Source organism: Chiloscyllium punctatum, chromosome 6 (genome assembly GCF_047496795.1).
Source record: "Chiloscyllium punctatum isolate Juve2018m chromosome 6, sChiPun1.3, whole genome shotgun sequence".
NCBI classification, from domain to species: Eukaryota; Metazoa; Chordata; class Chondrichthyes; order Orectolobiformes; family Hemiscylliidae; genus Chiloscyllium; species Chiloscyllium punctatum.
In genome coordinates this window covers 26,570,762-26,586,082 of record NC_092744.1, presented here as the reverse complement: position 1 = coordinate 26,586,082, position 15,321 = coordinate 26,570,762, and the positions used below count along the sequence as shown (strand labels likewise).

At 42.7% G+C, this 15,321-nt stretch overlaps 1 protein-coding gene across 2 annotated transcripts in view; it reads left to right on the top strand.

The window, feature by feature from the left end:
* The window catches only part of abcf3 (ATP-binding cassette, sub-family F (GCN20), member 3), a 102,048-nt gene extending 93,944 nt beyond the window's left edge, over positions 1-8,104 (top strand). For both annotated transcript variants that reach the window (XM_072572178.1, XM_072572179.1), the window contains one exon: positions 7,103-8,104. In XM_072572178.1, coding sequence (XP_072428279.1) covers positions 7,103-7,261 — 159 coding nt within the window. In that variant the 3' untranslated portion in view covers positions 7,262-8,104. The remainder of the gene's footprint in view (positions 1-7,102) is intronic.
* The last annotated feature ends 7,217 nt before the right edge of the window (positions 8,105-15,321 follow it).

Below are 15,321 nucleotides of genomic sequence, written 5' to 3'. Positions count from 1 at the left end.
TAAGTAGAAGAATGAAACTGTGTCCCTTAGTTCTACTAGAAGGGATAGCATCCTCTCAAAATCCACTCTGTTAAACCCTCTCAAAGCATTACATGTGTCATTAAGATCATCACTCGTTTTTCTGAACTCCAGTGGACATAAGTCTGACCTGCACCATCTTTCGTCATAAATCAGCCATTTCATTCCAGGAATCATTCCAGCGGACTTTATTTGATTGCTTCAATTCTTTGAGGACATAAAGACGCGCGATACACTAAGGAGAGCCTGTTGATGTGACAGGGTAGGAGGCTCATGAATAATATAAGAGCCCGTGGTGTTAGGGGCACAGTACTGGCATGGATAGAGGATTGTCTGACTGGCTGAAGGCAGAGCATGGGGATAAAGGAATCTTTATCAGGATGGCAGCTGGTGACTAGTGGAATTATGCAGGGGTCTGTGTTGGGATCAAAGCTATTCGCATTATAAATCAGTGATCTAGATGAAGGAACTGAGGGGATTTTTGCTATGCTTTCAGGTGACACAAAGATAGGTCGAGGGACAGATAGTGTTGAGAAACAGGGAGACTGCAGAGGGACTTGGGCATCCTTGGAGAGTGGGAAAAGATGTGGCAGAAGGAATACAATGTACGAAAGTGAGAAGTTATGGACTTTGTTGGGAAGAAAAGAGGCATAGGCTATTTTCTAAACTGGGAAAGGCTTTGGAAATCTAAAACACAAAGGGAGTTCTAGGTCAGGATCTTTTTAAGATTAACATGCAGGCTCATTTGGCAGTTAGGTTGACAAATGCAGTGTTAACATTAATTTCAAGAAAGGTAGAACATAAGAGGAGAAATATACTACTGAGGCTGTATAAGGCTCTGGTCAGACTGCATTTGGAATATTGTGAGCAGTTTTGGTCACAATAGGAAAGAAACACTGGCATTGGAGGGGGCACAGAGGAGTTTACAAAAACAATTCCAAGAATTAAGGACTTGTATGTGGAGCAGCTGAGGGCTCCAGGTCTGTACTTTGTGGAGTTTGGAAGGATGAAGGGGAGTCAAATTGAAACTTTGAGAATACAGTGAGGCCTGGATAGAGTGGATGTGGAAAAGATGTATTGATTAGAAGGAGAGACTCAAACACCAAAGCACAGCCTCTGAGTGAAGGGCCAACCCTCTAGAACTGAGATGAGGAATTTCTTCAGCCAGAGAGTGGTGACTCTGTAAAACTCATTGCTGCTTAAGGCTGAGGAGGCTATGACATTGAGTCCATTTAAAACCAAGACAGGCTCTTTATTGATAAAGTGATCAAGGATGTGCCAGGAGAATGGAGTTGAAAAACATATCAACCATGATTGTGTGGCGGAGCAGACTCAGTTGGTCAAATGGCTTAATTCTGCTCCTATATTTTATGGTCTTAAGGCTCCCAGTGCAAGAATGTACCTCCTTATTGAGATGGCTTATGTTTTTAAGTTTAATCAAGAGACATATAAGCATTAAGTTAGCCTGGAGCAGTGTTTTGTAGAGGAATAAGACAGTGCTATTTCTTGGGTCTGTTGATTGAAAGAAGCAAAAATAGCCTTTAGTAGAGTGATATGTTGTACTTGTCGGGTGTGGGAGTTTAGGGACAGTGTATGTGTTGCTGAGGATTATATCTGCAAGAAATGCCATTGATTGCAAATCCGATCAGATTGAATGGATCAAGTGGAGACACAGTGGCAATGAGGAATTTACAAGAGCAAGGAGATGTAATGGATGGCAGTTATAGGATAGGAGAAATGTTGCAGATACAGTCACATAGGTGGGTTAACTCCAGGAAAGGTAAGAGAGATAGGCAGGTAGTGCAGGAATACTACTGCCCCCGTTTCAAACAGGTATGCTGTTTTGGAAAGTATAGGGTGATGGATTCTCAGGGCAATGTAGCACGAACAGCCAAGATTCTGGTATTAATACTGACTCTAGTGCAATGAGGGTTACGTTGGGCTCCAAGAGATCAATTGTGTTCAGGAACTCTCCAGTCCAAAGCACAGACAGACATTTCTGTGGCCAGCAGCGAAAAATCAGCGAATGGTGTGTTGCTCCCTGGTGCCAGGATCAAGGATGTCTCAGAGGGTGCAGGATGTTTTCAAGGGGAAGAAGGACCAGCAGGAGATCATTGTACACATTGGAACCAATGACATAGGAAAAGAAAAGGATGAGATTCTGAAGGGAGAATATAGAGAGTTAGGCAGGAATTTATAAAGGAGATCCTTGAGAATAGTAATATCTGGATTACGCCCGGTGCTCCGAGCTAGTGAGTGTAGGAATAGGAGAATAGGGCAGATGCATGCATGGCTGAGAAGCTGGTGTATGGGAGAAGGATTCACATTTTTGGATCATTGGAATGTCTTCTGGGGTAGAAGTGACCTGTACAAGAAGGATGGATTGCATCTGAATTGGAAGGGGACTAATATACTGGCAGGGAGATTTGCTGGAGCTGCTGAGGTTTTAAACTATTAAGGGGAGATAGTGAGGAAAGAGATCAATCTGAGACTGGTACAATTGATAAAAGAAGCGAGTCAACCAGTCAAGGCAGGCAGGGACAAAGCATTTATTTCAATGTAACAGGCCTAACAGGGAAGGCAGATGAACTGCAGGCATGGTTTGGAACATGGGACTGGGATATAAAGCAGTTACAGAAACATGACTCATGGATGCACATGACTGTCAGCTTCATGTACCAGCATACAAATGCTCAAAACGAAGGGAGGCAAGAGAGGGGAGCAGTGTTTTTAAGGGATAGCATTACAGCTGCACTGAGGGAGGATATTCCTGGAAAAACATTACAGCAAAGTTATTTGGGTTGAACTGAAAAATAAGAAAGGGATGATCATATTGGAATTGTATTATAGACCCCAAATTGTCAGAGGGAAATTGAGAATCAAATTTGTCAGGAGATCTCCGTTATCTGTAAGAATAATAGGGTGATTATGGTAGTGGATTTTAACTTTCCAAACATGGACTGGGACTGCCATTGTGTTCAGGGTTTAGATGGAGAGGAATTTAAGTGTGTACAGGAAAATTTTCTGATTCAATATGTGGATGTACCTACTAGAGAAGGTGCAAAACTTGACCTACTCATAGAGTTATAGAAATGTACAGCATGGAAACAGACCCTTCGGTCCAACTTGTCCATGCCGACCAGATATCCCAATCCAATCTAGTCTCACCTGCCAGCACTCGGCCCATATCCCTCCAAACCCTTCCTATTCATATACCCATCCAAATACCTTTTAAATGTTGCAATTGTACCAGCCTCCACCACTTCTTCTGGTTGCTCATTCCATACCCGTACCACCATCTGTGTGAAAAGGTTGTCCCATAAGTCTCTTTTATATCCTCCACCCCCACCCTAAACCTATGCCCTCTGGATTCCCCAACCCTAGGGAAAAGACTTTGCCTATTTACCCAATCCACGCCCTTCATAATTTTGTAAATCTCTACAAGGTCACCTCTCAGCCTCCGACACTCCAGGGAAAACAGCCACAGCCTGTTTGACCCCTCCCTATAGCTCAAATTCTCCAACCCTGGCAACATCCTTGTAAATCTTTTCTGAACCCTTTCAAGTTTCACAACATCTTTCCGATAGGAAGGAGACCAGAATTGCACGCAATATTCCAACAGTGGCCTAACCAATATCCTGTACAGCTGCAACATGACCTCCCAACACCTGTACTCAATATTCTGACCAATAAAGGAAAGCATACTAAATGCCGCCTTCACTATCCTATCTACCTGCGACTCCACTTTCAAGGAGCTATGAAGCTGCACTCCAAGGTCTCTTTGTTCAGCAACACTCCTTCGGACCTTACCATTAAGTGTATAAGTCCTGCGAAGATTCGCTTTCCCAAAATGCAGCACCTCCAATTTATCTGAATTAAACTCCATCTGCCACTTCTCAGCCCATTGGCCCATCTGGTCAAGGTTCTATTGTAATCTGAGATAACCCTCTTCGCTATCCACTATAACTCCAATTTTGGTGTCATCTGCAAACTTACGAACTGTACCTCCTTATGGTCGTATCCAAGTCATTTATGTAAATGACAAAAAGTAGAGGACCCAGCACCGATCCTTGTGGCACTCCACTGGTCACGGGCCTCCAGTCGGAAAAACAACCCTCCACCACCACCCTCTGTCTTCTACCTTTGAGCCAGTCCTGTATCCAAGTAACTAGTTCTCCCTGTATTCCATGAGGTCTAACCTAGCTAATTGGTCTCCCATGGGGAACCTTGTCGAACGCCTTACTGATATCCATGTAGATAACATCTACCACTCTGCCCTCATCGATCCTCTTTGTTACTTCTTCAAAAAACTCAATCAAATTTGTGAGACATGATTTCCCACACACAAAGCCATGTTGACTATCCGTAATCTTCTTGAGAAATGAGGCAGGTCAGGTGACTTGAGGTGTCAGTGGGGGAGCACTTTGGGACCAGCATCCATAATTCTATTAGTTTTAAAGTAGTGATAGAAAAGGATAGACCAGATCTAAAAGTTGAAGTTCTAAATTGGAGGAAGACTAATTTTGACTGTATTAGGCAAGAACTTTCAAAAGCTGATTGGGGGAAGATATTCACGGGTAAAGGGGACACCTGGAAAATGGGAAGCTTTCAGAAAGAGATAATGAGAGTCCAGAGGCAGAATGTTCCTGTTAGAATGAAAAGAAAGAGTGGTAGGAATAGAAAATGCTGGATGACTAAAGAAATTGAGGTTTGGTTAAGAAAAAGAAGGAAGCATATGTCAGGTGCAGACAGGATAGATAGAGTGAATCCTTAGAGTATAAAGGCTGTAGGAGTATACTTAAGAGGGAAATCAGAAGGGCAAAAAGGGGACAATGACATAGCTTTGACAAATAGAGTTAAGGAGAATCCAAAGGGTTTTTACAAATACATTAAGGACAAAAGGGTAACTAGGGAGAGAATAGGGCCCCTCAAACATCAGCAAAGCGGCCTTTGTGTGGAGCTGTAGGAGATGGGGGAGATATTAAACAAGTATTTTGCATCAGTGTTTACTGTGGAAAAGGACATGGAAGATATTGAATGTGGGGAAAATAGATGGTAACATCTTGAAAATCTCCACATTATAGAGGAGGAAATGCTAGATGTCTTCAAATACAAAAAAGTGAATAAATCTCCAGGTCCTGATCAGGTGTACCCTCTAACTCTGGGAAGCTAGGGAAATGATTGCAGTGCCCCTTGCTGACATATTTGTATCATCGATAGTCACAGATGAGGTACCGAAAGACTGGAGGTTGGCTAACGTGGTGCCACTGTTTAAAAAGGGTGGTAAGTACAAGCCAGGGAATTATAGACCAGTGAGCTTGATGTCACTCATGGGCAAGTTGTTAGAGGGAATCCTGAGGGACAGGATGTACATGTATTTGGAGAGGCAAGGACTGATTAGGGATAGTCAACATGGCTTTGTGCATGGGAAATCATTTCTCACAAACTTGGTTGAGTTTTTTGATGAAGTATCAAAGAGGATTGATGAGGGCAGAGTGGTGGATGAGATCTATATGGACTTCAGTAAGGCGTTTGACAAGGTTCCCCGTGGCAGATTGGTTAACATGGAATGGAATACAGGGAGAGCTAGTCATTTGGATACAGAACTGGCTCAAAGGTAGAAGACAGAGGGTGGTGGTGGAGGATTGTTTTTCAGACTGGAAGCCTGTGACCAATGGAGTACCACTAGCATCGATGCTGGGCCCTCTACTTTTTGTCATTTACATAAATGATTTGGATGTGAGCATAACTGGTATAGTTAGTAAGTTTGCAGATGACACCAAAGTTGGAGGTGTAGTGGACAGTGAAGAAGGTTATCTCTGATTACAACAAAATCTTGATAAAATGGGCTGAGAAGTGGCAGATGGAGTTTAATTTAGATAAATGCGAGGGGCTGTTTTTTGGGAAAGCAAATCTTAGCAGGACTTACACACTTAATGGTAAGGTCCTAGGGAGTGTTGCTGAACAAAGAGACCTTGGAGTGCAGGTTCAGAGCTCCTTGAAAGTGGAGTCGCAGGTAGATGGGATAGTTAAGAAGGCATTTTGGTCAGAGCATTGAGTATAGGAGTTGGGAGGTCATGTTGCAGTTGGTTCGGCCACTGTTGGAATATTACATGCAGTTCTAGTCTCCTTCCTATCGGAAGGACGTTATGAAATTTAAAAAGGTTCAGAAAAGATTTACAAGGATGTTGCCAGGGTTCCAGGATTTGAACTATCGGGAGAGGTTGAATAGGCTGGTGCTGTTTTCCCTGGAGCGTCGGAGACTGAGGGGCGACCTTGTAAAGATCTATAAAATCATGAGAGGCATGGATAGGTTAAGTAGACAAAATTTCATTCCTGAGGTGGGGGAGTCCAGAACTAGAGAGCCTAGGTTTAGGATGAGAGGGGAAAGATATAAAAGAGACCTAAGGGGTAACTTTTTCACGCAGAGGGTGGTAAGTGTATGAAATGAGCTGCCAGAGGAAGTGGTGGAGGCTGGTACAATTGCATCATTTGAAAAGGCATTTGGATGGGTATATGATTAGGAAGGGTTTGAAGGGATATGGGCCAGGTGCTGGCAGGTGCGACTAGATTGGGTTGGGATATCTGGTCGGCATGGACGAGTTGGACTAAAGGATCTGTTTTTGTGCTGTGCATCTCTATGATTCTGAGACCAAAACTGTAACAAATCTCTAGGTTCAGTTTCGCCAATTCCCTGTACTTTGTAGCAAGTTATCCATACTCTTACACACCAGTCCCCCTGCATTCAAGCACAGTTTGAGCACATTCTTAACTTACAGATAAACATACGCCATCATGCTAACAGAAACCACCCTGCTACTCATTAAGCATTACCTGTGGGATCTTTTACATCAACCCGAGGCAGCATTTTCATGTCCTCTCAAAGAGGGAAAAGCCTCAGTAATGGTACTGGTCATGTCAGTCTGGTTTACGGGCTCAACTCTATGGACTGAAGCTTGAACTACAGATGTCTAGCTCAGAGATGAGGGAGCTACGGTTTGAGCAAGAACCTCTTTAAATTGTTCTTGAAAAGCTGATATTGAATTTGCTGTTGCTGCATTAATGCTGTCTGCTCTGATGACAGGGTGGCGTGATCCTGGTATCTCATGATGAACGGCTGATTCGTATGGTATGCAAGGAGCTGTGGGTGTGCGGCTGTGGTACTGTGAAGCGAGTGGATGGTGGCTTTGACGAGTATAAAGACATTCTCCAGGAACAATTTCGCAAAGAAGGATTTCTATGAGATCGCAATATTCAGCCCAACTATTTTCTAAACTGGGCTGTGGGGACAGATTGTCAGTGACTTGCTGCATTCATCAAGCGAGGCTGTGAATATGGCCACTTTTGGCATCTCCCTCCCATTTCCTCATTTTAAGGAATTGATCGCTCTTGGTTCCCCAAATTAGCAACCAGAGATTTGTTTACACTATTCCAGCCTTGGAACTTTTATTACTATTTGTTTATCTATAAATTAGTACATTGATTAATTAAACAAACCCCTCAATCCCTTCTATACCCTTCCCTGTTCAATACGTGTAGCCCATGCTGTCAGTTGGAAACCTGCAATGATGGCAGTTCAATGCAATAACCTATTGCTAATGTAACAATTAATAAATATTTTTCCCTCCTCTCACTTTCAAAAGTTCAGTCCCTATAAGTAAGGTTTTGTGGGCACAAATAAATTTGAAATTGTTTGGTTTGGGGAAACGTTTCTGCATGCAGATGGCTTGAATATCACATTCAGTGATGGCCTAGCCAATATCTGGGGTTTGAGGAAGCCCTGTAAAACCTCTGTACAACTCTCATTTGCTGCTGCTTTCCCATTGTTTGATGCAGACTGGATCAGTTCTGGTAATATCCCCAGAACCTGAAGTCAAGACAACACCAAGCTGGATTCTAGCCAATGGGTGAAGTCATTTTGAGTGCTTAAGGATGTTCCTTACTGTGCTGTAACAGTGTCTTTATGTTCTGCTGTGGGATGTAGCGAGAATGCTTTGTCATCGGGCTACATTTGAGTGGCTTTTGTCTCAAACTTGAATAATACCAGCATATCATTTAACTACCATAAACATTTTCAAACATTGAATTTAGTTGACGTATTTTGTTAACAATGTCGTAGATTTACCATGCACCCACCTGCAAATACGCCCTTCATCTGTTTTGGGAGTGCTAACTTCCTTTTGGATTATCAGTGTCCATTCGTGGGATGAGCTATGCTGCCAAGTCTATATCGTATCAATTCAGATCATACCTTAAATGCTGTGTCCAGTTTGGGTCATGATGATTCTTGCAACAATTATAGCTAAGAATTCTGAGGAATTCTCAACATCACAGGACTGACCCAGATGCAAATAATGGATATCCAAAATAAAAACAAAATGCTGGAGAAACTGTGAGCCAGCATCTGTGAATTGTGTAGGTGTTATAGTTTCAGGTCAATGACTTTGTTTTTTCACAGGGAATGAGGTAGGAGAAAGATGTGTTGAAGCTGACCTGACGGAGGTCTACATCAAAGCATCTTTTCCCTATCTGTCCAGATCTCTGGAGTGAGAAACAATAACTCGACAGATCAATGACATTTTATACTGAGAAAAATTAGAATTTTAATAGGTTTTAAGCAGGTAAAATTGATTTATAAAGAATCAAGAAAGACCTGTGAAACAGTAGAATATATGCTCAGACATTGATTTAATTTAGTTCTTCAATCTGTTTTCTCCTCGTGAAACTCATGAGGGAACCCATATGGGTGTTTGTTCTGTTCTTTTGTTCTTGGCTCCTTCATCCTAAGAGTTAGCTTCTCAATGGCTTTGCCTATTGCATAGACTTTGAGAGTCATAGAGATGTACAGCATGGAAACAGATCCTTTAGTCCAACTCGTCCACGCCGACCAGATATCCCAACCCAATCTAGTCCCACCTGCCAGAACCTGGCCCATATCCCTCCAAACCCTTCCTATTCATATACCCATCCAAATGCCTCTTAAATGTTGCAATTGTACCAGCCTCCACCACTTCCTCTGGTAGCTCATTCCACACACTTACCACCCCCTGTGTGAAAACGTAGCCCCTTAGGTCTCTTTTATACCTTTCCCCTCTCACCCCAAACCTATGCCCTCTAGTTCTGGACTCCCTGACCCCAGGGAAAAGACCTTGTCTATCCTGTTCATGCCCCTCATAATCTTGTAAACCTCGATAAGGTCACCACTCAGCTTCCGATGCTCCATGGAAAACAGCCACAGCCTGTTCAGCCTCTCCCTGTGGCTCATATCCTCCAACCCTGGCAACATCCTTGTAAGTCTTTTCTGAACCCTTTCAAGTTTCACAACATCTTTCCGATGGGAAGGAGACCAGAATTGCACGCAATATTCCAACAGTGGCCTAAGTCCTGTACAGCCACAACATGACCTCCCAACTCCTGTACTCAATACTCTGACCAATAAAGGAAAGCATACCAAACGCCGCCTTCACTATCCTATCTACCTGCGACTCCACTTTCAAGGAGCTAGGAAGCGGAACTCCCAAGGTCTCATTGTTCAGCAACACTCCCTCGGACCTTACCATTAAGTGTATAAGTCCTGCTCAGATTTGCTTTCCCAAAATGCAACACCTCGCATTTATCTAAATTAAACTCCATCTGCCACTTGTCAGTCCATTGGCCCATCTGGTCCAGATCCTGTTGTAATCTGAGGTAACCCTCTTCGTTGTCCACTATAACTCCAATTTTGGTGTCATCTGCAGACTTACTAACTATACCAATTATGCTCACATCCAAATCATTTATGTAAATGACAAAAAGTAGAGGGCCCAGCACCGATCCTTGTGGCACTCCACTGGTGACAGGCCTCCAGTCTGAAAAATAACCCTCCACCACCACCACCCTCTATCTTCTACCTTAGAACCCGTTCTGTATCCCAATGGCTAGTTCTCCCTGTATTGCATGAGATCTAACCTAGCTAATTGGTCTCCCATGGGGAACCTTGTCGAACGCATTACTGAAGTCCATATAGATCACATCTACTGCTCTGCCCTCATCAATCTTCTTCGTTATTTCTTCAAAAAACTTGACCAAGGTTGTGAGACATGATTTCCCACACACAAAGCCACGTTGACTATCCCGAATCAGTCCTTGCTGTTCCAAATACATGTACATCCTGTCCCTCAGGATTTCCTCCAACAACTTGCCCACCACCGAGGTCAGGGTCACCGGTGTATAGTTCCCTGGCTTGTCTTTACTGCCCTTCTTAAACAGTGGCACCATGTTTGCCAACGTCCAGTCTTCCAGCACCTCACCTGTGACTATCTATGATACAAATATCTCAGCAATCACTTCTCTAGCTTCCCACAGAGTTCTCGGGTACACCTGATCAGGTCCTGGGGATGTATCCACTTTTTACCGTTTCAAGACATCCAGCATTTCCTCCTCTGTAATCTGGACATTTTGCAAGTTGTCACCATCTATTTCCCTACAGTCTATATCTTCCATATCCTTTACCACAGTAAATACTGATGCAAAATATTCATTTAGTATCTTCCCCCATTTTCTGTGGCTCCACTCAAAGGCCACCTTGCTGATCTTTGAGGGGCCCTATTCTCTCCCTAATTATCCTTTTGTCCTTAATATATTTGTAAAACCCTTTGGCCAATAGCTTTGGATTCTCCTTAATTCTATCTCACGTCCTTGTTTTTCCCTCCTGACTTCCCTCTTAAGTATACTCCTACTTTCTTTATACTTTTCTAAGGATTCACTCTATACCTCACATATGCTTCCTTCTTTTTCTTAACCAAACCCTCAATTTCTTTATTCATCCAGCATTCCCTATACCTACCAGCCTTCCCTTTCACCCTAACAGGAATATACTTTGGATTCTTATCTCATTTCTGAAGGCTTCCCATTTTCTAGCCGTCCCTTTACATGCGAACATCTGCCTCCAATCAGCAATCGAAAGTTCTTGCCTAATACCGTCAAAATTGGCCTTCCTCCAATTTAGAACTTCAACTTTTAGATCTGGTTTATCCTTTTCCATCACTATTTTAAAATGAATAGAATTATGGTCGCTGGCCCCAAAGTGCTCCCCTCAGTCACCTGCCCTGCCTTATTTCCCAAGAGTAGGTCAAGTTTTGCACCTTCTCTAGTAGGTACATCCACATACTGAATCAGAACATTGTCTTGTGCGCACTTAAGAAATTCCTCTCCATCCAAACCTTTAACACTATGGCAATCCCAGTTACTGTTTGGAAAGTTAAAATCCCCTACCATAACTACCCTATTATTCTTACAGATAGCTGAAATCTCTTTACAAGTTTGTTTCTCAATTTCCCACTGACTATGGGGGGGTCAAAAATACAATCCCAGTAAGGTGATCATCCCTTTCTTATTTCTCATTTCCACCCAAATAACTTACCTGGATGTATTTCTGGGAATATCCTCCCTCAGCACAACTGTAATGCTATCCCTTATCAAAAATGCCACTCCCCCTCCTCTCTTGCCTCCCTTTCTACCTTTCCTATAGCATTTGTATCCTGGAACATTAAGCTGCCAGTCATGCCCATCCCTGAGCCATGTTCCTGTAATTGCTATGATATTCCAGTCCCATGTTCCTAACTATGCCCTGAGTTCATCTGCCTTCCCTGTTAGGCCCCTTGCATTGAAATAAATGCAGTTTAATTTATTAGTCCTATCTTGTCCCTGCCTGCCCTGACTGTTTGTTTGACTCATTTCTGTTCTCAGCTGTACCTGTCTCAGATCGAGCTCTTTCCTCACTATCACTGGGTTCCCCCCCACCCCACCTTACTAGTTTAAATCCTCCCAAGCAGTTCTATAAAATTTCCCTGCCAGTATATTAGTCTCCTTCCAATTTAGGTGCAATCAGTCCTTCTTGTACAGGTTCTCTAAGATTATAAAATTGAAGAATGTTATTTACATTTTTGAAGCTGTTCTTTCACCCTTATCTTCTGTCTGCTGAATGAGGTTAGAAGAGCTTATAACCAGGGTGGGTGGAGTCTTTGATGTTACATCCGAGGCATGGAGAAGTGTAGATGGAGTCAGTGGATGAAAAGTTGGTTTGCACAATGGCCTGGACTGCATTCATAATCTTTTGTAGTTTCTTACAGTCCTAGACCGATCGCTTACCATACCAGTCGTGATGCATCCAGATAGAATTCTTTCTATGGTGCATCCTTATGGATGTGGAATTTCCTTAGCCTCCTGAGGAAGAAGAAGAATTGTTCTCATATTTAGAATTAATGAGAGAAACTGGAAATTGATGTTTGCTAATAGAAGATTAAATTAGAAAATTTTTTAAAAATCAAACTGGAAGAAAGGTAACTGGAAATAAAGTTCAAAATGGGACAAGGATCTTAAAAAAGTAAGGAGAAATGAAGAGGAGAAATAAATTATTTTTAAAAACTTGGACTTCAAAGACACTGTGAAGTCATACTGCATGATTTAGCTAGGGGAAAGCTTAGAGAGTGGTTCAGAAGATGAATCTGATTTCTGTGAGGATTTGATGTAACTAGATATTTTAATTAAGAGCCTATATTTACAGAGTATGATGTTGAAAGATATTTCACATCACTTGATGTAGTCAAGAGATGCTTAAATCTTATTGTATCTGTTGGTACAGTTGTGAATACCAGTTTGGCACAGCAATTTACAGGTTATCAAAAAAAAACTTGATTCAAACAATGCACTTAATTTTATAACCCCAGAAACGTCTTAGCAACAGGTAAAGCCATTTTGACATTTCAGTCTATGTAATACCTTACAACAACTCATGTTTTTATGCTCTTTTAAATGGATGTACACTTACTCAGATTATGCCATCAGGTCCTGATCCTCCCACAAGGGGGAGCAACTTTGTCAAGCCCCATAAAAACCTTTTATGTTACAAAAAGATATTCTCTTCTAAACTCATTTGTAATGAATACTGGCCTGCCACACTCAAGCTGTCCTCATAAGAATGTACTATACATAAAGTCTGTTCTCTGTCTTTAATAGTTTTTAAGATGGAGGGGGACAATTCACAACTTTGTCACTGTTCGGAAATCTTTCTGGTCCAAGCCGAAGTATACGTCCGTTCCTCGCACTGCCAGAAACTTGGCTTACGGAGACTGATATCTGTCCCTCCATAAACCACTCATATTCACAGGGAGACAGATCAAAACCGTCCCTAAGTAAAACTCGGTTAACCTGGCCCAAGATAGGGAGGCCCTTGATATGGAATCAAAGGAGTAATCTAAGTAGTTGGACCAGTTGCATCCCTCCTGGAATATCTGTTATGCTTCCTTAATACAAATATCAAAGTTAGGGCCTGGGCCACTTTCTTGAAATGTTTTGAAGTGGTCTGACCTGGTACAAAACATTAAGGTCCATAATTTCCCCTCCCACGTGATTAACAATGCCTTCCAGCCCATCATCTCCACCTCCTGCACCTCCACCCTTGAACCCCATAATTCTCATCTTCTCCTCCCTAATCTCTGGCTACACTGCATTATCCTCCACCATCTACAATTCAGACCCCAGAGATATATTTCCCTTCCCACCCTTATCTGCGTCCACAGAGACCATTCCCTTGACTTCCTCATTAGGTCCATACCCACCAACCAACTCACCTTCCTTGCCATTGCAAGAGGTGTAAAACCTGTGCCCACAAACCCCCACACCCCTCCTCCAACCTCTATCCAAGGCCCCAAAGGATCTTTTCACATCCAGCAGAGATTTTCCTGAATATCCATACACCTCATCTACTGTGTATGTTGCTCTCTGTGTGGTCTCTATATCAGAGAGACAGGACGCCAACTCTTGGAATGTTTCAGGGAACATCTCTAGGACATACACCAAACAGCCCCACCGCCCTATGGCTGACCACTTCAACTCCAACTCCCCCAAGGACATGCAAGTCCTGGGCCGCCTCAGCCACCAAATCCAAGCAACCCCATGATGGGAGGAAGAATGCCTCATCTTCAACAACATGGCATCAACAGTGATTTCACTGGTTTCCAAATCCTCCCTCCCCCCAGCTCGTCCCAGATCCAACCCTTTAATTTGGCAACACCCTCTTCTTCCTTCCTACCGATCCACTCCACCCTCCCCACTTGCATCACCCTATTACCACCTTCTCCACCTCTACCCTATTTATCTCAGCATACCGCGCCCCCCCCCAAAAAAAAATCATTCTTGAAGGGCTTATGCCCAAACTGTTGACTCTCCTGCTCCTCAGATACTGCCTGACCTGCAGTGCTTTTCCAGTGCCATACTGACTATGGAAAGAGAGTAACTGGAGATGCAGGCAGGAAAGCAATACATCTTCTATGCATCTATTGCCATTGTTTTTCAAGATGGTAAACATCCTGGGTTTGGAGGCTGCTATTAAATAAGCCTTAGCAAGTTGCTGCAGAATATTCTTTGTAAATGGTACATGCTGAAGAGAGGGAATATTTATGGGCAGGATACTGATCAAATGGTTTGATGGTTATGCTGGATAACATTGAGTTTGAGTGTTGGAGCTGCATGTATCTTTGCAGGTAGGTGGAGAGTATTCCACCACACTATTGAATTGTGTCTAAGTGATTGACAGTCTTTGGGGGAAAGTCAGGTGTTTCACTTACCGAGAAATTACCCAGCCACAATATTTATATAGCTGAACTAGTTAAATGGCTTTCCATTGGAAATCCCCACCCTAGGTAGATATGATGGGAAATTCTATGATGACAGTATTATTGATCATTAAGAGGACATGGTTGGATTCTGTTGTTGGATGTGATAATTTTTTTGACAGGAATGTGACAAATGTTATTTGTCAGAGGCCTGATTATTGTCAAAATTCGTCTTTGTGCAACTATGGATGGCTTTAGTAACTGAAGATCGTGAACGAAACTGAACATAATTCATTGAATAGCAAGTGTCCCTACTTATGTTGGGGATGGGAGTCACTGCTGGAGAATCAGAAAATAGTTGACCTAGGCCACCATGCTGAGGAACCATAGATCAACATGGAGAAATCTTCCTTTGGCAGATATGATTCCAACCAGTGCAGATGTTTCCCTGTTTCCTATTCAGTTTTGCTAGGTTTCCTCGCTACTGTACTCAGTCCAGTAACACTTGATATGAAGGGCATTTGTTTTCTCCTAACTCTGTCCATGTTTAGATCAAATCTGTAATGAGGTTAAATGCCCAGTGACACTGAAAAAACAAACTGAATACGACAGCAGGTTGTTGCTGAATAAGTGCAGCTTGACACTACTTAGCTCATGCTCAGACAATCGGCCAGGTTGAATTTCTTCTGCTGTGTGAACAGGACATAAA